General features: G+C 38.8%; 1 protein-coding gene across 1 annotated transcript in view; it reads right to left on the reverse strand.

The window, feature by feature from the left end:
* The window catches only part of ACTN2 (actinin alpha 2), a 69,811-nt gene extending 47,794 nt beyond the window's left edge, over positions 1-22,017 (reverse strand). The window contains exons 1-4 of the mRNA XM_075203733.1: positions 21,705-22,017; positions 5,790-5,904; positions 3,377-3,496; positions 2,591-2,677 (exon numbers count right to left, since the gene is read on the reverse strand). Of these exons, the coding sequence (XP_075059834.1) occupies positions 2,591-2,677; positions 3,377-3,496; positions 5,790-5,904; positions 21,705-21,830 (448 nt within the window). The 5' untranslated portion in view covers positions 21,831-22,017. The remainder of the gene's footprint in view (positions 1-2,590; positions 2,678-3,376; positions 3,497-5,789; positions 5,905-21,704) is intronic.
* Positions 22,018-24,129: the final 2,112 nt, after the last annotated feature.

The following is a 24,129-nucleotide window of genomic DNA, read 5'->3' on the forward strand; positions in this document are numbered from 1 at the left end:
TTATTAGCTGTGAACAATATAATGATCATTGGCATGTTTGGACATATGATATATGAAGACATTTTTCACAGCTGCAGTGAAGCAGGGATGGATAAGGATAGGAAGGAAGAAGGGAGAAGATAAGAGAAAGAAGCCCCTTGAGAAATGTGGTAAGACCTAGAAAAGAAGTCCTGAAGTGGTGTCCAAATCTGAACAGCAAGAGCAAAGAGGAGGAAAGAGGAGGAAACACTAAACAGCTGAGTCCATGGGACCCCAAGTTTTATGAAATGCTACTGAAATCTTCCGCTGGACACTGGTCATCATTTCTATTTCATATATGAACCAAATCTTTTTACTGAGAGTGGTCAGGATAGAAGGGATTAGACTCTTACCAATGAGCTAGCAATGAGACAGGTAGAGACACTCATAACATGTCTGACAAGTTTATCAAGATGCTTTGATATGTCTGAGAGTAAGAGGGGCAGCAAGAAATATTTGGGGTGAAAAGGGATATCAGTGTCAGAAAAAGAGTTTACAAGAGAATGGACATCTAACCAGAATCTCTGTAAAGCCGGGCAGGTCCATCATATGTGTAGAAAGGTGTAACAAAACTTACCTTCCATGTTCTCACACTGGCCTCTCTGTGCCGCTTGCGGCACTTCCAAGTAGCGGGGCTCCGATTGGACACTCACCTGTCACTCGTTCCAGCGTTGATCTTGCAGTGTTGTGATCGGCTCTCCGAAGCGATCACATGATCAGGTCTCTGGGGCGGGAGTTTCAAACCTCCTTCTACTTAAACCTGCACTGACACTTGCCTTGTGTCAGTGCAACTAGTTTGCTGTGCCTGTTGTTACTTTAAATCTTGGATCTCCTTGTGCACCAGTATCGCCTGTATGACTAAGTCTGTGGAACATCCTTGTGTACTTCATTGCCTGAACCATGTACCAGTATCGCCTGTCTGACCAAGTCTGTGGAACATCCTAGTGCACTTTATTGCCTGAACCGTGTACCAGTATTGCCTGTCTGACCAAGTCTGTGGAACCTCCTAGTGTCTTTCTCTGCCTGATATTCGTGTACCAGTTCCCGGTCTGTCTGACAACTCTCTGTCTGATATCCGTGTACCAGTTCCCGGCGTGTCTGACTACTCTCTGCCTGATATCTGTGTACCAGTTTCCGGGTTTTCCGACTCATCTCTTCTGCATCACTTTGGTCCTGCTGTTCTCCTGCGGACTCCTTTCTACATCCTGTCCAGCAGCAGGTTCCTCAGTTCTCTCAAGACCTCCTCCTGTGATTTGGACCTGGCCTGCCAGCACTAATCAGGATTGATACAGGTACCCTGAGTTGTAAAAAAAGGAACCAGCATCTTGGCAGCACCTACAGTGTATTTTGGTTGGGACGAGGTATCTTTGGTACAACAGTTTGTAAACATATTCTTTGAAAGAAGATTTGACAAATCCCAACCAAATATCTGAACATTACTCTACGGCCTGTTCCTCCCTCAAATCCCTCTACTTTTCATGGAGGGGTTTCAAAGGTATGAACTTTGTTAAGAAGGAGCAGTAGAGGGACCATTTGAGGCTCCTGGATGAGGGATTACCCAGACAAAGATGTTCAAATGAAGTTAGAAGCCTAGTAGAGATGCCGGTCAGGGAGGACTGGAAGGAGTGTCTGACTTGTATTGGTGGAAAGTGGAGGTAGGAAGCTTATAAGAAATCTTCACCTTTTTTGCATATAGTTGCAATACAAAGTTTACAAGTGTCCCAATTCCACAGTTAACAATGAATGCCTCCATCCACGATTCAGCAATAACTACGGGACTGAGTCATTAAGGAGTGCAAAGCAAAAAAAGAAGTATGTTTGATCCTGAACAAACCATGTTACAATGCAAGGGTTCAACTTATTTTATTATTTTGCATGTAAGAAAAATACTGGCTGCTTTTTCATGTAGCACACAAATAGTTGATAGCTTCATTTTCACAATGAAATTTAAAGTTGATCTAGGACATGCCCTACCCAAACTATATATTGGGTTTTCCCAAGGTGTAAATTGACTCCTTTTTAATGCTTTGCTCTTCTTAAAGGCTCAGGCTCTACCTGTGCACCTCTCATATGCCAGTATCTTGATCAGCTAATATGTGCACTACACGTAGAATTGGGCACTCTGGGTACACATTTTTGCAGCATTGTAAATTACCATTATTGTCTTTTTAATATGTAATATTTATAATATAATGTTTCTTTGCAAAAAATAATACAGAAAAACAAAAATTTGATATTTTCTCTAGTATAAAAGACATTAAGGAATTTAGTTACAAGGGAAAATAAGTTGTTTGTAGGAGAAGAATATCAACTTTAAGTGTGTTTGGTTATAAACCTTGTACCGTGGAAAGCTATACAGTTGGGTGGTGTCATATTGGAAGTGGGTGGAGCCAGTTTTGTACACATAAAGCAAACAAGAAATGTCAGAAAATCGCTGCATTGTAAAATGCCTGTATGACATTATAAATCCAGCATGCCATGTACTTTGCAATACTCTTACTCCATGTATACATTTTATAAAGGTGATTTATCATGTCCCCCGTATTGTGTCTGACTCAGTCAGCCTGCTTACCTTCTACTGATATGTCCTGGATAGCAAATCGAAGGATGATTGTCCAGATCATACCCAAGGTCATCTTTATATTCCCGTCAACAATTTCTAGAGGAAAAACAAAGGCATCTGGTGTTAGTATCTCCATTAACTGCTATTTGTTACACAATCAGAAAACTTTGAGGAATAATAATACTGTGGAATCCTAGTTACTATACTAATAATAGTGCCATCACACACTGATTTGCCAGATATAACAGTTAAACAACCAGGACATTGAGTCATTTGTATGTGAGCTCAGTAATAAGTAGGGACTTGGCCACCTGTGTTTGGAGCTATGCTACTATTCTGTCTGCCCTGATGTCAAACCTTCTACTGTTTAACCCTTTGGCATCTCATCAGTAAACCTCTTAGTGGGACTTCTTGGGGACCACAACCTAGAAATATCCATGAACTACTGTTGTGGTTGCCTTTGGTAAATACCTTACTACTTATTCTATTCCGTGCCATGGGTGTAGCCTGCACGGATCCCTAGAGGTCCAGTTAACCCACCTTCTGCTGCTTGTGAACACAATAAGCTCCTCAAAATAGTACATGGCGACCCAGAGGCTGGATTGAGAAGTAGAGACTTACGATTCTATGAGGCTGCGGTACTATGCTACACATCTGTGGTCCCCTTGATCTGAGTATGTTAATATATTTGTGTGTAAGGGTTAGTGTGTGTGAACTAAAACCATAACATGATACCTGCTATGAGAAGAGGGGTAAAACATCAGCAGGTCAGTTTTAAAATGTATTTCAAAATACCTTCTGCTCCAATTGATACCAACTTTACTCCTTTGCTGGCAATGAAGTCCAAAGCTTTGTTGACATTGGCAATCTTATGGAAGCGCATCTTTCCTCTGTCTGGTTTTGGCAGTCTCTCCCCTGGTGGAAAGGAAGTAGTAAGTGATAGCTAATTAGAAAGGGAAATAAAGAACTGATGACTACCCAAGCCTAGGTATGTTATTAGGGCAGCCAAGGCATGTGAAAAGTAATTTAAATAATGTTGGAATTAACCCCCATTTGATGTATTACATGTTGTTATGCATTTACAGGATGCATTGATAAGTGGAAAATGTTTTGCGTGGAGTCAGATGCTTCCTCACGGCACAGGTCACTCGTTTGTTACTACATTCTTCATAACTAATGTCTAATGGCTTCATTACTTGAAGTATTTGTTGTGTGCCTTTGACTGTATGGACTCTTGATATGTGAAGTACACCTGTGGATGTACTATACAAGAACTTGATCAACATTATAATTTACATCCCATATATCTGTTTATTTCAAAATGTATCCAGGAAACCAGGAAAATGGTTAATAATTGGGTAGAGGATTCATAGTAAGAAGTTTTCAGCTCTACAGTTATAAAGTACAAAAGCCACTCAATTCCACTTTCATGGCATGACCAGATGGAGTAAGGGACAGGCTAGTGATGATGATACTTGAAGATGATAATGGTCATATAGATTTCACAACATGGAATTTTCATGTAGCCTTTTATTTGTGTAAATATTACTAATTACCTCTTACTACTCTGTATGTAGATATATATATATATATACACACAAGTTAACCCGTGCATGATACTCATGCATTCTAGTCAAATCAAGCTACTTCAGGTGTTAAAAAGGTTCTTGTCATGCATTTGGGCCATAGCCCAGGCCTCAACCACCAACCACTCCCCACTGTCACCCCCGGCAACCACCAACCACTCCCAACTGTCACTTCTCCTTCAAGAAATATATATATATTTTTTAAATCTTTATAAACACTTTTAACAATTAACAAATTAAATTAACAAATTAAAAACATCTTAGTATACCAAATTTCAGCCCTTTCTGAATTTTTTTTTCCACACACACTAAGTATTTAGTAGGTCAGTGTATAACTCCGCCCAGCAGGTGGCGCTGCAGCTTGGTTTTATTTTTTCCACACACACACAGACAGACTAACACACGCCACTAGACATTTATATTATAGATATATATATATGTATATATATATATATATATATATATATATATATATAGCTGTTTCTCTGATTCTGATATCCATTATTCATATAGAAAACTGATTAGTTTAATTAAACAAAGGGTAGTGCTATTTTATTTAGCTTGCAATACAACCAAATGTACCATAGGTTGAGAAACTGTGATCTAGGCTCACCATATACTTACATTTCCCATTTAACAAGTTTTGTAAATGTGCCCAACACATACAAAGTCAATGAGGAAACAATGGAGAGAAATAGAACTTGGAAGTACATAATGTAAGGAGGAGAGTCAGGAGGTGGAGCCCTGATTTCAAATACCAGGGGGTATATTTACTAAACTGCAGGTTTGAAAAAGTGGAGATGTTGCCTATAGCAACCAATCAGTTTCTAGTTATAGTTTATTTAGTACATTCTACAAAATGACAGCTAGAATCTGATTGGTTGCTATAGGTAGCATCTCCACTTTTTCAAACCCACAATTTAGTAAATATGCCCCCTAATGTTTCTGGAAAGTTTGTGGAATATCACAATAGATTTAAAAGCCATATTCAGAATCACTGATATATGGATGGAAGAAAAGGTGTCACTTTCATTTAGAAGATTGAGAAAAAACACACTTCCAGATAGGAAGTTATTAAAAAAAGAATTTGAGAAGAAAAGGAAAGCAGTGTTGCTTTTTACAGGGAGGTAAATTAATATATTTTTTATTATGCCAAAACATGAAAATGTATATGAGATAACAAACAGACCGAAATGAGTGATATGGACGGACCCTAATTGTGGGCAGAGACATGCAAGCTGTTGGTGCTTTAGTTAAATAAAAACGATTTGCCAGTTCATTGATGATTGTATAGACACATTGCTACTTTCTCTACATCGCATGTATTGCAGTCTAGGTGGACCTTGGGTCAATGCAATCTCTTACTCTGAACATGTATAATTTTTCTGTATTTAAATACTCATATTCAGTAAATATTTACTTGCAAAACCCAAACAAATGGAACTGATAGTGTGAATTGCCGCTGCTATTCAAAAATAAGAGGAATTGCACGGTTCAGTTGGTCAATAGAAATAGGGACATTCTAAAGACAAATTTTTTTAAACCTCTGACTGCCCTGTTAATCAGAGACTGTTGGTGACGATGTAAAACGGCAGATAAATGTAATAAAATGAACAACAAACCTGAAATTACTTCTAAAAGAAGCATTAATTTTAGTCCATTTCTGAAATCCTCTTCAATGTTCTCAATCTCTGTGCCAGCTTTCCGTAAATGTGAATTGCACCAAGCTGTAAATGTCTGTACAAATAAGAACACAGTATTGCATTTTCACAGCCAATCACAAAACGTCTTTTCTGTCATTGCACTATAAAGCACAGGCACTAAGGACGATTTAGGTGTTTGGAATACACAACTTAGAGTAGAATCTGTCATTTCAGAGATAAAGGCCATTTTGCATGGGTGCATAATGTATTACTCACTTTCCCATAAAATGTCCCTCCACGTTATATATGTAAATGCAGAATTTCCGCTGTGGTATTGGATTCATGCTCGATGCCTAGTGGCTTCCTACTGCGTCACAGATTCCCCTGCCTATTGTGCGAGGGGGAGTGCTGGGGACTTTCTTTTTACCTCATACATAATGTACAAGGCACTATCTAAAAAGAACTTTATCTCAGAAATAGCAGGTCATCTTTAAGTTGGGTATTGCACATATTAGTAGTGCCATTGCTTTATAATACACAAAACACAATATTAACATTAAATAGTAGGTCTCTTTAAACCAGAAATATTGTCTGATCTACAGAAAGGGTGAATGAGGTTGTCACTCTCCTAGACATCTTGGGCTTGAGTCATTAAGAAGAGCAAAGCATAAAAAAAGGAGTAACTTTGCACCATGGCAAAACCATGTTGCATTGGAGGGGGAGGTAAATTTAAAATGTGGGGACAGATTTTTAGTTGGGGTAGGGCGTGTCCTATAACAATTTTAAGTTTCAATGTAATAATAAAGCATGTAATAAAGCAATAAATCAAGTATTTGTGTGCTACTTAAAAAAGCAGCCAGTATTTTCCTTACATGTAAAATAATCAACTAACTTGCACCCCTTGCATTGTAACATGGTTTGTCCCGGATCAAATTTACTCCTTTTTTTTGCCTTGCTCTCCTTAATGACTCAGGTCCATTGTGCAGAATGGTGTAGCAAAAACAGAACTCGAAGATTGTATCACCGGAACATTAGAAATGACGTAATTTTAGTACCCAGAGGTCCCCCTGACAGCCGGCAACGCACCGGAGACACCGCTGGCTGAAAATAAGTTAAGTAAACATTTGTTATGTATTTTTTATTAATTAAAATCATTTTTTTTTACTTTGCCATTTTTTTTTTTTACAGTATGAATGGTGAGACCCGGGAATTACACGGGTTGCACCATTCATACTGCAGGCGAGCGGGGTCCAACCCGGGAATTACCCCTCGCAAAATCCCGGGTCTAAATCCCGGGATTTTAGACCCAGGATTTTGTGGTTGGACTATTCATACTGCACCAAGACCCGGGTTTTTCAGCGTGCCTCTGCAAAAACCCGGGTTTTTGGTGCAGTATGAATGGGGTATAAGTAGTAATCTCCTTCGAAACTTTTATTGCCCCTCATTTATTTGTTTCTCCTCTTAAAAAGGGAAAGGGAAAGATAAGGGTAAGGAATTGTGTGAATAAAGAGAAGTGTGTTTCATTTTTCTTTCATTCTCTGTGATTACCAGTGCCCTACTCCCCCCCACACACACACACTATATTGTTATAAAATGTTATAGTTTCTTGAGTATTCTGGATAACAACTATATAATTACCTGTCTGTTTAATGATAACCTCTGGCTGTCTTGTATATTTGCTACTGAAATATTTTCAGTTTCATTGACATATGCCCATGATATGTAATGTTCTCTATTTTTGTTTTTATTCCTGCAAATGTACTTATTGTTGATTCTTATCTGTACATGATTGCTATTTTTAAAAATAAATAGTTAAAAAAAAAAAAAAAAAAAAAGGTCAAGGATGTATAATCTCTTCTTTATTTCTAAACACTTTGATGTAGTGAGAAAACAGTATACTGCAAGGTAAAATTATAGGTCTCTTGCTCACTGAAAATGTCTTTAAAGTCTTATTAATAGATAGCAAAGTCCAAGCAGAGGGTATTACTCATAGCGTTAAAACTACAAGACTGCACACATTGCTTCCAGCAGGATTTACTGTTCTGTGTACTTAGTTACAGAAGCTCTTCCAGCAAAGCGTACCAGGGGAGCTCTGTTTCTTAACAGGGATTCACTATTTAGACGAGCAAGTGACATTTAAATTCAAGTGAAAGGCCTGACTCACTGAATCTTTGGGAGGTTGTTAAAGTCAGTCTATAAAAAAACAGCTACATCTCGTGTAATCACCAAACATTATTGTTTATAGTAGAGGAGAACATTGCAAATAAATATTTCTGCCTACTTATGACAGTTTCAAATGCATTATATTGATTTAAAAGTTCTATAAACATTGTTAACCAGATGGTTTATATAGAGGCACTGTTTATGAAACTTATACTTTTAGATGCTGCACTAAAACCTCTTTTCAGCATATTGTAAGTAATATTACTAGAAAGGACCTTTGTTTTGTTGAACAAGTAAAAAAAATTGATTTAGAGAAAGAGAGAATACAGAAAACCTCATACACAAGACTAGAGTGATAAAGTGAAGATCCTGTCTTAGTTACAAAGCACAAGACATATTACGGCTCCTATTTATAATTATGTGCTGATAGCACAGATTTTCTATTGCCGCTTATAGCAGTCATAGAAAATGTGTTATCTCTGCAACTGACTAATAACATATCACCAGAGAACCTGATTGATATCAATAGTCTTACCGCTTTGCCGGGCCAGTGTTGGTGCATCTGCACACACGTGATCCGGCTTGCCGATTCATTTATGTGCAGTGCAACTGAAAAGTCTGACTTGGGCTTCCAGTTCCAGAAAATTAAAATATTAAAAGATATCTAACAATATTCAAAATAATATATTATTTTACCACGATTTTAAAAAGTGGTTTATTTAAATATGAGAAGTTCAAATTGCCTGACGCGTTTTGTGCTATTTTAGGACTTCATCAGGGGAAGTATTACAATAATACCCAGGATGAACCTGTGTTACTGCATCTGCTACACTACCTTAAATTGTAGCAGTCCAGCCCAGGAAGTAAGAGAATAGCTTGGACTCTACATATGGGGCAATAGATTAGCTGGAATTTTCTTAATATAATGTATGTACAATTTTAGCTCTATATTAAAGTGTAACCTACTTACTACACTATAAGTGTCTCTCTCTAGTAATTTCTTTTAATTTCTACAAGGTCTGAGCAACTTTTTAAGGCTAAAGTGATTTAACTGGGAATTCTGTTGATTCAAGAGTTTAACCAGATAAGCAATTATTTCATTTACATTGGGAATGCTGCCATCTCTACATATGAAAAATGTTGGTTCTCTTTTGGTTCTCTAATAGCACAAGTATTTGCTACACTATAAGGGCACCTTTTATCTATTGTGCTTGTCCATCTAGCAAATCAAAAGCTGGTCTAAAAAACCCTCTTTTTTCTGACGGTTTTGCTAGCGATTTCTACTAAATAAAGTGAGTGAATGAAATCAAATAAGGAGTAATTACTCTGTGGATAGGATTTGCCAATAAATATGTAGATACATAGACTGCAAACTATATGATGGAACAGTCAGAGAAAAAATACATAGCTACAGAAATATACTATTAGTATTTGTGAACATCCTACGAGAGGATATAAGTGTTGAGAAGCTATCCCATAGCAGGGATTTCAGGAAGCTCTAGTGTTAGTCTTTTTTGATGAACTGGAAACCTACAGTCATGGCCAAAAGTTTTGAGAATGACACAAGTATTGGTTTTCACAAGGTTTGCTGCTTCAGTGTTTTTAGACTTTTTTGTCACATGTTGCTATGGTATACTGAATTAAAATTACAAGCATTTAATAAGTGTCAAAAGCTTTTATTGACCATTAAGTTTATGCAAAGATTCAATATTTGCAGTGTTGACCCTTCTTTTTGAAGAAGAATTGCAGTTCCAACTGCAATTCGCCCTGGAATGCAGTCAATCAACTTCTGGGCCTAATACTGACTGATGGCCGCCCATTCTTGCCTAATCAATGCTTGGAGTTTGTCAGAATTTGTGGGTTTTTGTTTGTCCACCCACCTCTTGAGGAATGACCACAAGTTCTCAATGGGATTAAGGTCTGAGGAGTTTCCTGGCCATGGACCCAAAATATGGATGTTTTGATCCCTGAGTCACTTAGTTATCACTTTTGCTTATGGCAAGGAGCTCCATCATGCTGGAAAAGGCATTGTTCATCACCAAACTGTTCTTGCATGGTTGGGAGAAGTTGCTCTTGGAGGATGTTTTGGTACCATTCTTTATTCATGGCTATGTTCTTAGGCAAAATTGTGAGTGAGCCCACATCTTTGGCTGAGAAGCAACACCACACATGAATGGTCTCAGGATGCTTTACTATTGGCATGGCATAGGACTGATGGTTTGCAGAATATCAGTCTGTCCCTGATGTTTTTGATGGAGAGAAGTGGTTTCTTTGCTGGCCTTCTTGACACCAAGCCATCCTCCAAACGTCTTCACCTCACTGTGCATGCAAATGCACTCACACCTGCCTGCTGCCATTCCTGAGCAAGCTCTGCACTGGTGGTAGCCCGATTCCGCAGCTGAACGAACTTTAGGAGACGATCCTGGCGCTTGCTGGATGTTCTTGGGCGCCTAGAAGCCTTCTTCACAACTATTGAACCTCTCTCCTTAAAGTTGTTAATGATGCAATAAATGGTTGATTTAGGTACAATCTTACTAGCAGCAATATGCTTGCCTGTGAAGCCCTTTTCTGCAAGTGTTTCCTTGCAGGTAACCATGTTTAACAAAGGAAGAATAATGATTTCAAGCACCACTTTTGTTTTAAAGCTGCCAGTCTGTTATTCTAACTCAATCAGCATGACGGAGTGATCTCCAGCCTTGTCCTCGTTAAGACTCACCTGTGTTAACGAGAGAGGTCAGCTCTCCTTTTGTGGCAGGGCTGAAATACAGTGGAAATGTTGTTTGGGGGATAAAGTTCATTGTCATGGCAAAGAGGGACTTTGAAATTAATTGCAATTTATCTGATTAATCTTCATGACATTGTGGAGTATATGCATATTGCCATCATAAAAACTGAGGCAGCAGATTTTGTGTAAAATAACATTTGTGTCATTCTCAAAACTTTTGGTCATGACTGTATGTAAGAGCAAAATAAAAATATATTTATATAATAACCTGAAGAAGATTATTATATGATTATCTGGTATTTATACATCTAAATATCCAGAGCATATTTATTTTGAAACTCCACACTTCTACATATCTATTTTTTACTACTTTAATTCTATTTGTCTGCTTTTTGAAGTTTTAATACAGTTGTGGTCTTTTTTGAACCCCAGTAACAACCTGCTGTTTCCTATTGTTCTACTTTGGTCAATATGTCGTTATATTGAGTAATTCACTCTTAGAATTTAATATTGGCTAACATACAATTTTCACCCCAGTTCCAACAGGACTTTTTGGATTGTGGTATTTTCACTACTCTGCTGCTAACTCTTTTCACAACTTCTTCACATTTCCCAAATTATGTGCCTCATCCAGAGATGAACTAAAAGCCTTGATCACAATTCTAGTAGAGACCACCAATAAGTTCTTCCTTCAAAGGAAAGCCCTAGATGTTAATAGCTTCCTAATATAATGATATTCCAGATATAAAGATCTAATAGCACCTCAAATCCATCAACCCTAAGTGCAGCCTTTGATACTGGTGTGTTTATTAGTTAATATGCTGATAACTAACAGACATCATATTAAACCTGGCAAAAAAACTGAAAAACGTGACTCATTTAGACCAATTTCTCTGTTGAATTGTGATGTAAATATTGCAGCTATGGTCTTGGAAATGTGGCTCAATAACTATATTGCAAAGTTGATTCATGATGACCAAGCAGAGCACCAGATGGTAATCTCCGATGCTTGCTAAAGGGTAGTGGTAGTTATCTATGCAGGCAAAAGGTTAGTGGTGCCCCTTGGCTATCTGAATCACTGTGGGTTTGGACCAGATATTTGTTAAATGGATTTAAATGTTGTATTCAGCTCCTCTACCTAGGGTTATGACCAAGTCACTGATTTCAACCTTCTTTTATTTACCCAGCTGTTTATTTCCTTCCCCCTCTTAGCTCTGGTAAAGAGGGGGAAATAAGTTTTTATTTCAAAACAGTGCATACAAGAACATGACCATCATGTAAATTTGTAAATAGCATACAAAATAAAGAGCATGATTAAACTGTGCAAATAGAATGTATTACTTTTTTGTCTTGGTTTATGGAATTCTGTGAAAGGAAGGTTGGGGAACTAAGTGGGATGGCTGCTTAGCTAGGGTGTATAGTTCTAAATGTGTAGTTACAAGTGTATTAAGATTTAAATATCATAATTTGGAGTTATACCGGAGTTAAACAGGAGGAAACAGGAGAAAAACGTTCTACCCATCACCACAGCTACACAAGGACAACAGTGAGCACTCACCTGAAACTCTATAATCTACTCCTGATGTTTCCATCTCTCTCTGGCTGCAACCACACCACAGAAAGACTGTTTTGGACTCTGATCATATTGCCTTCTTAGTTCATGAAAGCTTGTTTTACTGTTAATTTATTTTCCATTCAACATCACCTCTGTTTAATCAGCCTGCTGTACTACTTGCTCAGCCATTCCCTCCTCCTGCTTCAACTGTTTCTGCCTGCTATGTCATCATTGTACGTTCAAGGCTACTCAAGGCTTTATCTGCTGTATGAAGAGCTGAAACTGAGTTTTATCTGACTTTGACCCACTCTCCTATTTCATGACTCTGCAAGAACTCAGCTACTACATCACTGGTGCCATATTACTGTCCATTTCAACCACTCCCCCACATGGCTCCCCACATCATTACTCCATACTGTTTGCCCAAGCCCATTCTCTCTAGTACATATCACCTTGTTCCCCCAGGAGATCCAATCCCGCCTACCTTACACCCATCCTTCCTCTCACACATCTTCCCCTATCCTGCGCACTCTGGAATACAAGCTCTGTCTGCATTAAGCTCACTTCCATTCATGACCATTTCCTCTCCTACTCCTTTGGTCTCCTGGCCCTTACAGAAACATGGATCTCTCCCTCTGATACTGCTTCCCCCACTGCACTCTCTCACAGGCATATCTCCTACTCCCACACTTCCTGTCTTGTCTTGTAGGTGTTCTATTGTGTTCTGGCTACACCTTAAGCGTTATCCCCCTGAATCCTCCTTCTCCTTCTCCTCCATCTTTTCTCCCCTCTACACCTTCGTGTTGCTCATCTATTGTCTCCCTGGCTCTTACATACAATTTCTGGAAAACTTCACCACCTGTGTCCTCTCCCAAATGGACTACTTCCGCCACCCACCGTCATGGTCACTCCCTGGACCTAGTGTTCTCCCATCTCTGTGACATTTATAACTTCTCCAATTCTGTCTTCCCACTCTTTGACCACAATCTCCTTTCCTTTACCCTCTCTTTACCTCCTGCCACCCAAAGTCGCTCACATGCAGTGTCCCATCAGCAGCATTGACCCCATCATATTTGCATCCTCCCTCAAATCCCTCATCGCTCCCATTTCTTCCCTACCATGCCTCAATGCCACTGTCACTCTTACAACTCCTCACTCTCTGTTGTCCTTGACACTGCAGCTCCAGTCATCCCGCTCCTTCTCAGTGCCAACCCCGGCACTCCCCTTTAACTCGTCTCCTCCAAAAGTGCTCTCGCTCCTCTGAACTCCAATGGAGAAAATCTTGCACCTTTGCTGACTTCATCCAATTTAAATTCATCCTTTTCTCCTACTATTCTGCCCTCTCTCTTGCTAAACAAGCCTATTTCACATCCCTCATGTCCTCCCTCTCCAATAAACCCCAACGCCTCTTCGCTACCATTAATTCTTTACTGTGTCCTCCCCCACCTTCTCCCCCTTCGTCCATCACTGCTCTTGATTGCCACCTACTTCAAAGACAAAATTGACTCTATGCACAATGATATCTGCTCTCGTCAGACACACCTCCCCCCACCCATACTTTCTATCACTCACTCTGCCACCATTGACTCCTACACTCCAGTAACTCTGTCTGAGATATTCACTCTTCTCTCCAACTCTTCATATACAACCTGTCCTGTTGACCCAGTCCCCTTCAAGTTCTTCTCTAATGCCTGTCGTCACCTTGCTCACCTCTTTAACCTGTCTCTCTTAACTGGTATCTTCCCCTTAGCCTTTAAGCATGCTCTCATCTCCCCTATTCTCAAAAAATCCTCCCTTGACCCATCCTCTCTCTCCAACTATCACCCCATGTCTCTGCTTCCCTTTGCTTCTAAAATTCTGGGGTAGATTGGGGAACTAAGTGGAAAAGGCAGAGAAGAAAATAAAAAATAAAAAGGTAAGTGTATTGTCTCTAAAGGATAACAAATTTAGTAAGCGTACCAATGCTATAGATGTTTTGAAACTTCAATCCACAGAAATATCATTAGGGAGTATATGGGGTTCCCAAATTTTAAATAAACAATTGTTCCCACACTTGGTTAAATTTGTCACCTTTGTTGTAAATAAAGTGGGTAATTATTTCCATACAAGCTATGAACCAAATCTTACATTTAATTTTTTGAATGGGAGGTGGTCGTAGCTGTTTCCAAAATGTTGCTACTTGGCACTTGGAGGCTTGGAGGACTTGGCATGGGACCCATATTTTGTTATGTTCTATATGTTCATTGGTTTGCACTTTTTGATGCACAAAATCATTGGCAGGAATCACTTGTCCGAGATCCATAAAACATGTCCACCTTAAATCAATTCTTATGAAATTTGTACCGATTATCCACTGATGTAAATTACTGATGTCAATTATTAACATTATGAATTTTATTTCTTTGTGTATTGCTTATTCATTGTTTTGTATACTATGTACTGTCTTGTAAAATAAACAAAAATGTTTATGGTAGTTTGTATAAGAAATAAAGACCATTCAAGTAGCTAGGTCGAGTATCAAAATAGCTAAGAAGACCCCAGGCATACAGACCAAACTGGATCATAAAGGCCTAATTAATGCAGCTTAGAACAGCAACTGGGTACTCCTAGGATTGTTGCCTCATCCTCTACAAATATGTAAAAGTGTTTTGAGTCCTATTGGGAAAAGGTGCTATATAAACAATTATTACTATTATTATTATATGATGTGCATTGACTACCAGAAACCTATATGTTTATTTTACAGCTGAGAGGAAACATTTATCATCTATGGAATGTTTTATTTCCAAGAAGACCCATATGAAACAATGAAACAGATTTCAATGCATTTTGTTTGCTATATAGGCCTAACAATAGGTAGATCATTCATATTTAGGTCTCCTGTATCCCCTGTTTTTCCAGGACCTCCTGATTTTAACCATTAGAAAACTGTAACTTGGATCACTATTTTTCAGAAAAACAACTTTGATCAACAGAAATTGTGGGAATGTTTAAATGGGTTTTTTCACCTCTCGAATACCTAAGAGAGAGCACCCTACTACCAAACAAGTGTATTTCTTGCAAAAATATGTTATGTCTTTTGATACATTTGGAAGCTAATAGCTTTAATTTTGCTTTCTGTTTGTTTGCCTGTTCATTGACTCACAATTCTATCTTCTGCAACCCATCGACTTCAGCTTTGTCTCATATGACCTGTGCTTGCAGGAATAAGGGGCTTGGATGGTCATGGTGTGTCTCTGTTAGTTCACCCAGACAAGTGGTCAAATGTTGGCAACTATGGACAAGCACAAAAGGCGCTTCTTATCTTTGGTAAACATACCTCACTGTCAGTCCATATAAATAAAATTTCTGCACCTTTTCTATTAATTCGTCCCCACTCAAATTTGTTTGTTTGGACACATTTTAATGAAGTTTATATTTTAAAAATACCATTTCAGCATTACAGGACAATGTATTTTGACTATAAGCTACAATTGGGCAGGAACTGATTTGAATTATACAATATTCTTTGGAAAGCTCTGTGTAATATGTTGGCGCTATACAAATCCTAATAATAATGTATCCTGCATTGTGTACACTATGAGAATATTATACATCACAGTTCTATTATCCAATATAAAAACACTTTAGTCTTTTATGATAATGGATCTTCTCTGTGACATCCTGTATCTCCTTATACCCTGTATATTATCATCATCATCATCATCTATTTATATAGCTCCACCAATTCCTCAGCGCTGCACAGAGAACTCACCCACATCAGTCCGTGTCCCATTGGAGCTTACAGTCTAAATTCCCTAACATACACATACACACACAGAGAGAGAGAGAGAGAGACTAGGGTCAATTTTGATAGCAGCCAATTACCTACTAGTATGTTTTTTGGAGTGTGGGAGGAAACCGGAGCACCCGGAGGAAACCCACGCAAATACGGGGAGAACATACAAACATACAAATTAAAGGGTACATTATCCTGATATCATAATGGAGTGGTGGAATTGTACCATGGGTTAACTCCTTATATTTGGTATAAAGTTATCCATTTTTTTGAATTTTAGATGAGAAGCAAGCTGGCCCAGATTTAAAATTTTTGGTCCATATGTCGCTCTTGATGTGCTGTCGCCTTATATCTTCCTTCAAGCATCATGCTCTCAATGTCCATCAAGCTGGATATACCATAGGCCTGATTCAGTTTACAGAGGGTAAAATGTGTTTTTTACATGCCCACAAAACAACCACACGCAAATGTATGTATTCAGCGTCGCACACAGGTGACATTTTAGACTCCTTACAACTGGTGATGTGAGAAGGGAAGGGAAGAGGCGGACCAACGCTGGCTGCGTACAATAAAGGCGTGTTCATGCAAATGAGCCTGATTCAGACCTGGCCACCTGCATACATACGCCTGTCAGCAGCCTTATAATTTGCTGGTTATTATGTTGGTAGACAAAAATAAGAGAAAAAAATGTGATAAGATGATAAGCGACAGCTTGCCGTTCCTGCAATCCTGCCTTCCTATGCGTGTCCACAAAACCGGGCCTTGCGGGATGGCACCTCAATTATTACACTACAACATAAAATATATTTATTTACAATTCTTTGTAGCAATTTATTTGTATAAAAGGTTGTGTGGACAAATTAAAAACTCTGGATTGATAGTGGGGATGGAGAACATTTGATAGTCCTGAAAAAAAGAATTTGCTAGAAAGATGCCTGGATTACCACAGACTTTACAAACTGTAGTTATAATTAGCCATCTCATCCATTGTAATCCCGCAGACTTCATCATTTGCTAGTAGCATCTGTTGAAAGATTTCATACCATGCATATCAGCTGAATGGCAACAGTCTAGAGTCTGCTGCCCACAATAGCTGCAAAGGCAGTCTTCTGTCCCTCCGCTTCCAAGAGATTGTCTCATAGGACATACATGTCTACTGCCTGCCAGGAACGGCTGATTGGGGTAACTGTTCAATGTGATAAATAGGAAATGCCAGCAGCATCCATTTCAACCAGAAATATATTGCTTGGGGCATTTAACCATTTATATATATAGGTACATCAATGGTGCCCTACTCTATATTGCCAATATTATATTATTTATTGTATTGACTGAGCATAATCATATCGGAAAAGTAGGTAAAGTCCAATTATGTGCTATTTACACTTAGGGTAAGAAGTCAGTTCAGGTTTACTTGTTTTGTGGATGGCGTTTTAAGCAGCTTCTCAACATGTATAAAGGGGTTAAAAAAGGAGTTTGATTTAACTTAATTTTGCTCTCATCCACAAATGCTAATACTTGTCATGATCAGGGAAGGATTTATATAATTGAACCCTGTAGGCAGAGAATCCTCAGTACCCTAACACCACCCCATCCACTGACCACACTTTTAACAAAGAACATTGTGTACTTCTCTCACAGAGCAGAATGTAGTACCCAACACAATTGATCCCGAACTTGTAAAACATTAGTTACTTTTTTCCTATTATTCGAGTTTACTTTCCTCTACTGTTGCTGATAATTTTGCTGTAGAGGGGAGTAGATGATTCTACTCTTCTGCCGTCCATAATACAGGCCTACCGTAGCTAAATCTATCGCCGACTCTAGCCATGGAAACAATAAATATACCATAGTGAAACTCCATTTATTTTATATGTCAGAGACAGATCAATATGTCTGAACTATTAAAGTGCACCCACTGCCTACAGGAGCCTGCAATTTTATGGGGTAAACCATTATTTATGATAATGCAGTATATGAATTCACTAGGAATTACATCAAATTGATATCTGGCTGTCGGTAAGAGGGGTCCACCAATACTGGCAAGTCTGCTCCGGAGGCCCTGCTTTACACTTCTGAAAGCCTAAACCATGCTTCACTGTACTGATGGACAGGTAATGCTAAGACCAACCCAAAATTTTGCTGTAGGGCCCAGTGTGTTACGTTACTGCTATTTCAAATTGAATTTATAGTTTACATTATCATGGGAAGTGTTATTTTCAAAATTTAACTTAATTATGTATTATGCTTATGAGTGTTTTTTTTTACTTTTTCATGTAACATATGTCATTCTGCATTCTTTTCATATTTGCACTTACTTGATATTTGCTTCTTGGTTATTTAAAATAAAACGTTCTTTATAAACTCAAACAGAACAGTGCCGGTACAACCAAATTATCATAATCTTTTACGTATATAGTGCACAGATTCCATGATGCTGGAAGGGAAACAAATTGAACACAAAATCATAAATGTACAGCAATCTACAATGGTATCCAAGGAAAGAATGTGTAGTGTTACTATATAAATGGGGAGATCTACTGAGTTAAATGTTTTTCCTTTCACTAAAAAGTTTTATTATGATCTTGGACCCAGTTCACTAACCTTTGAGTTGTATAAAATAAGGGCACTCAAAGTGACTTGTAGGTCTCATCATAATGAAAGACAAGTGACTACCATATACTGTAGTGTGAGCGCTCTGGTCATGAACAACTTATGCTAATTAAAATAAAACTAGAAATGTGGCAGCAAAAGTCATATAAATAAAGTATATAATCCCTAGCATTTGGGTGCAATGTTTGGGTCATAAAGTGACAGGTATCAGAAGGCATATTGGTGGGTCCTAGTTTCCACTGAAGGATTGCCAGGTATTGCTTTAAGTGACAGCTCTTGTCAGGCTATTAATCCCCTGCTGACAAGCAGATCTAACATTGTGTAGTCTTACAGATTTATTAGCCTATGCTGTAACCTGGTAGATACACTATTATGTTCCCACTATCATACATGCATTGCATTCACATTTCAGAAGTACATGTAAAGCATTTTATGTAACATTTTTAAATGTTATATAATATTTATTTTTTTAGAGTGATGATTTATGCATTTATCTCTAAAGATGATTAATCTTATTTAGGTTATATCCGCACAATCCCTGCTTGCCATTCAGTAAGTCCTACTTTTGTATTCTTACTCTGAATGCATTAATTACCACCTTTGGCTGACACTATTGAATTATAGTTCTGGAGATATTGTAATTTGCTTGTTTAGTCAATGGTTGCATCAGGTTAAATGCACAAGGACCATAATACATAAGGCAGCCACTCTGGAAATGAACAACTGTTGAAGCTTATGTATGTGGTGTAGAAGTGATTAGGACACTCTGTCAAATCAACAGAATCTGATTAAGACCCCATGAGACCCTAGGCAAGACTATGTTTCCCCAATTCACCTTTTCCCGGCCTCATTTGTAGAAAAAAAACCACACACATTAAAACATTTTAGAGCAATCCAGGCCCCTCGGTGCCCTCTGGGCCCTAGTTGGGAGTATAGGTTGCCTAATGGATGCTATCACTCTGCAAAACAACAGTGACATGGACAAGAAGCCTCAGAGCACTGATCATATGTGATTAAGAGTCCTACATGAAAAATTCAGCTGACCAGTTTTGTCTAATAAATATGCTATAATTATATTGCAATGTGTGTATGCCTATACATCTCACAAAGGCATAATGATCCATTTGAGTAAATGCATTCAGATTCTGTTCACACTGCACAGTTGATTGCAGCCCAGTTAAAGACACCTCACATATGGCCAAAAGATAACATACAGTAGGCTTTAAAGATTGGTTATCAGGTTATAGGATCTTTTGTGATTTAAGAGATTTGATATTCCAGAAGAAGGTGACTATTTTGCTTCCTTCAATGAAAAAGTATTTTAGGCATGTGGAGATAGCATTGTGAGTTGGCACATATACTGCAATATTCCTGGCAATATTGGGCAATTGGCCCTGCACTGATGTGTGTTTGGCCTCAACATTATCCAAATATAATTCTGTCTAAACTGATCCGATTATCATGAAACATGATGGTTGGTCCATATCTGCTATATCTCTGTGCATGCTCATCTTCCAATTGCAAAAAGTCATGTTCTGGTGTAATCCTTAGGTGACCCTGCTGCTCGGCTAAAGAAGCAAAGATATCATTCAATTTGCTTACATATGTGTATGCAACTTTCATCCTAACATTAAAATGGATATGTCCTCAAACCACCTTTGTGTCTTGATTCATCAAAAAAGGATTTGTCTAGAAGAATGTGTGTTTAAACAGAAAGGAATGGTTGTAATTGCCATTTTACACTTCTTAAATGTTATATCTCACTAACATATGAATAAATTAGAGGATAATTGTGCTAAAATGCAATGTTGATCAGTTTTATGTTACCATTATTCTTAACATAATGAAACATAGGACAAGTAATTCTGACATCTTTTCCACAGATAAATGTACAGAAACGATATTCCCTACAGCAACCAATCAGATGCTTGCTCTTTACATTCTAAACTGTCCTAGAAAAATATCAGAATCTGATTGGTTGCTGTTGGTCCCACCTCCTTTTCTAAAATGTCCGTTTATGGCATATGCTTTTAAACATTACACCGAACAATTGTGTTCATTTAAAGGGGACCTAGCTTATTGACACCTTTCAATTTATTTAAATATAAGTAAAAGTAAAAAATTGTTGAAATACACTTTTTTTTTGTTTTATGTGGCCACCTGTTTGAGTTTCACCTGAATCGTCAGGTTTTGGGATGTCCTGGTTTCAGTGATTTAGAAAACTGCACAATTTAAAGTCATGCAGTCCTGGTTGAAAGTGAACTAACTGTCTACAAATAAGAATTGATCGAGGAGAGAATAAGGATTACGAAGATATGGGGCAGTGAGAATTTGAAATATCTGATTAGAAGCATAATATGGCTAGTGTTGCACTTTGCATTATTCCTGGCACCTATTATCCCAATCTTGATTGGGTTTTCAATGGCGTTTGTTACAGGGGGGCAGACATGAGGTTCTCAGCTTGCCTCTTGTACCCCAACATACCAATCCCCACCTGACACGAGTCTTCTGCACAACTTTCTGCATTTACTATAGTGCAAACACTGACAAGTGAGAGTAGGGACAGGAGACAGAGGAAGTATTTTTCCTCTTCCTTTGCCACACTCTGTCTGACAAGGCTTGCTGGGACTTGTAGGTCAACAACAGCTGAAGCACCACTGGTTGCCTATCTCTGAGCTATAGGGAGTGCATGTGGTTATATTACTTGTGGTTATATTACAGTTTATTACAGTGCTTGAGTACTGTTCACCAAGTACACAGTGATATAGTTATTTTGCATACCAGGCAGCAATGTACATAGCATCTTCTCTTTCCAGAATAAGTCATAGACAAATATAGCAACTTTTAGTACATACAAATGAAATGAGTAGAAACAAGGACATCAAATGTAAATCATTTGTATCACTTATGTTATGCTTAAATGCACATTCAAAAATAATATTTTTACAAATATGGAAACTGTTCAGGATGCATACAGCTCATTTTTAGATATATTCTGCCCTTGCACAATTAAAGACATCATTCCACAACTTTAAATGTTATGATGCTTAGGCTGCTGACCTTTCTTTGTTGCTTTTCCCATGCTGGGTCTAAAAGCATGTCTCGATCCCAATCATCTTCTTGGTTCATATATTCATTCTCTTCATAGGTGTAGCTGTACATGTCGTTTGTCATTACTTGGGTCATGCTGCTGGTAAAACAATCTGATAATGTGAATTTGAGTGGTTTTTCAGTTGAAAGCCTGATAGATGAATCTGTGATGCTGCTGAAGTTAGAAAAGATGACCTTTATTAACCTTCACACTCAGTTCAGCTTCATCAGCCTCTGTCTGAACACCCTTGTGCCTGCTTTCCCAGTGCAGCTCTGGTAGGCAGCTGTCTATTATCCCCAGAGATCACGTGACAGGTCCTCTTAATAATGCCAGATATGAAAACACTCCTATTGGAGGCTATTTTGGAACCTGCATTTATCACTCTAATATCTGAAAACAATGTGCTGCTCACACAATGGTATGGCCATAGTCACGATAATCACTCAGTGGGTTATGTCTGCCAACTGTAATAACTTAACCCTCTGTTACAGTACCAAATAAATCAGAGCACGTTAATGCACTTTATGCCCGACTGACAATAGGTTTTAACAGTACATTATTCTAGTAGGTTTTATTTTAAAGGATAGTTCACCTTTCAAACAAGTATCTTATAATTAGGTACACCTGTACACTTGCTCCTTAATTCAAATATCTAATCAGCCAATCATGTAGCAGCAACTCAATGCATTAAAGCATGCAGACAAGATATTCAGTTGCTGAACCAGAATGTGGAAGAAATTAGGACTAAATGGCTTTGACCGTGAAATGATTTTTGGTGCCACACTAGGTGGTTTGAGTATCTCAAAAACAGATCTCTTGGGACTTCACACACAACAGTATGTCTAGAGTTTACAGATTGTCGAAGTCGTATAATTGGATGAACGAAAGTATATTGGTTTAATATTGTTTTGCCGTGCGATTGCGATCCGTATGCCACGTAACACGTGGCATGGTGCGAACGCACGGTAAAATACGCACGCACACACTCGCATTACAACATTTAGTTATTTATATAATTCATATTCATATTGATTATACGTACACTTCAGTGATATTCAAGGTTCAGGTTATAGGAAAGGCATCATGCCTAGTGTCATATTAAAGCCCTATTCATCAGCAGCTGTCCGGTTCCATCGCCGAAGAGATCGCATATTGCATACTCTAGTTATTGATGTTAGGGAATAAACCTTTGTATGATACTGGCTATTAAATGCTAATTGTAACTGGAGCATTGGCGGGAAGAAAGGAGCTCATCCCCTGGGAGACGACCCCCACCTTTGGATTCCTTAGATTGAATCAGCCTATGACCTGTTCACCCTGGAACTACCCTTGTCTGGACCTATAGAAGCAAGCTACGTCATCTCTATTGTTCACTGTGTAACACTGTACTGTATATAATTATAGCTGCACCCCCATGGCCCTCAGTCTTCACTGATCACAGTATTCTAACAGATATACTGTCCACCGGGTCCCGTGGGTGCGCAGCTAGCGCATGCGATAGCATTGGTATGTATTTATCTTTTGGTATTGGCTGTTGTCACTCACCGGACTGTAAGTGCCACTTCCCGTGTATTCAGGAACCGTGGCCGTCCGCCATCCTGAGGGTCTGCGCATGTGCAGCCCTTTCAAACCTTCAGTACCTGTTGCTTTCAAATGATTGGATGATCAGGCAACCCTCCCTATTTAAACCACCTGTGATCATCACCTGGTTGCCTGATCTTGGAGTCTCATTCCCCATGAGCCTCTGAAGGTGTTCCTGTGTTCCTCGTGTATTCAGCTCCTGCTGATTCCTGTTCACTTCAAACTCTCCTGTGTTCATCGTGTCTGCACTCAGCTGATTCCTATCCGCTGCCTCCGTTACTTCTACAGAGTTCCTGCTCACTTCAACTCTCCTGTGTTCATCGTGTCTGCACTCAGCTGATTCCTATCCGCTGCCTCCGTTACTTCTACAGAGTTCCTGCTCACTTCAACTCTCCTGTGTTCATCGTGCCTGCACTCAGCTGATTCCTATCCGCTGCCTCCGTTACTACTACAGAGTTCCTGATCGTCTCAACTCTCCTGGGTTTATTGTGTCAGCGCTCCGCTGCCTCCACCTCTACTACTGGATACCAGACAGCCTCAACTCTTCCGTGTTCGTCATGTTTCCAGTTCCACTTACTACTGCTTCCTGAGTATTGCTTCGTTCATCCTGGATTACCTGCCGTGCTCTGCACCAACCTGATTACCGCTTCCACCCTCCAGTGTCTCTCCTCCTGCCGTTCAGGTATCCCTGCACGTCTCTCTGACAGCCTGCTCTCCTGAACCGCGGTATGCATACTTTCCATTGACTTTGCTTGTGTATTGCATATCCATCTGGACTGAGCTGTGTTCTCCTCCGGAGCCTCCTATCCACTG

This window comes from Mixophyes fleayi, chromosome 3 (assembly GCF_038048845.1).
Source record: "Mixophyes fleayi isolate aMixFle1 chromosome 3, aMixFle1.hap1, whole genome shotgun sequence".
Lineage (NCBI taxonomy): Eukaryota > Metazoa > Chordata > Amphibia > Anura > Limnodynastidae > Mixophyes > Mixophyes fleayi.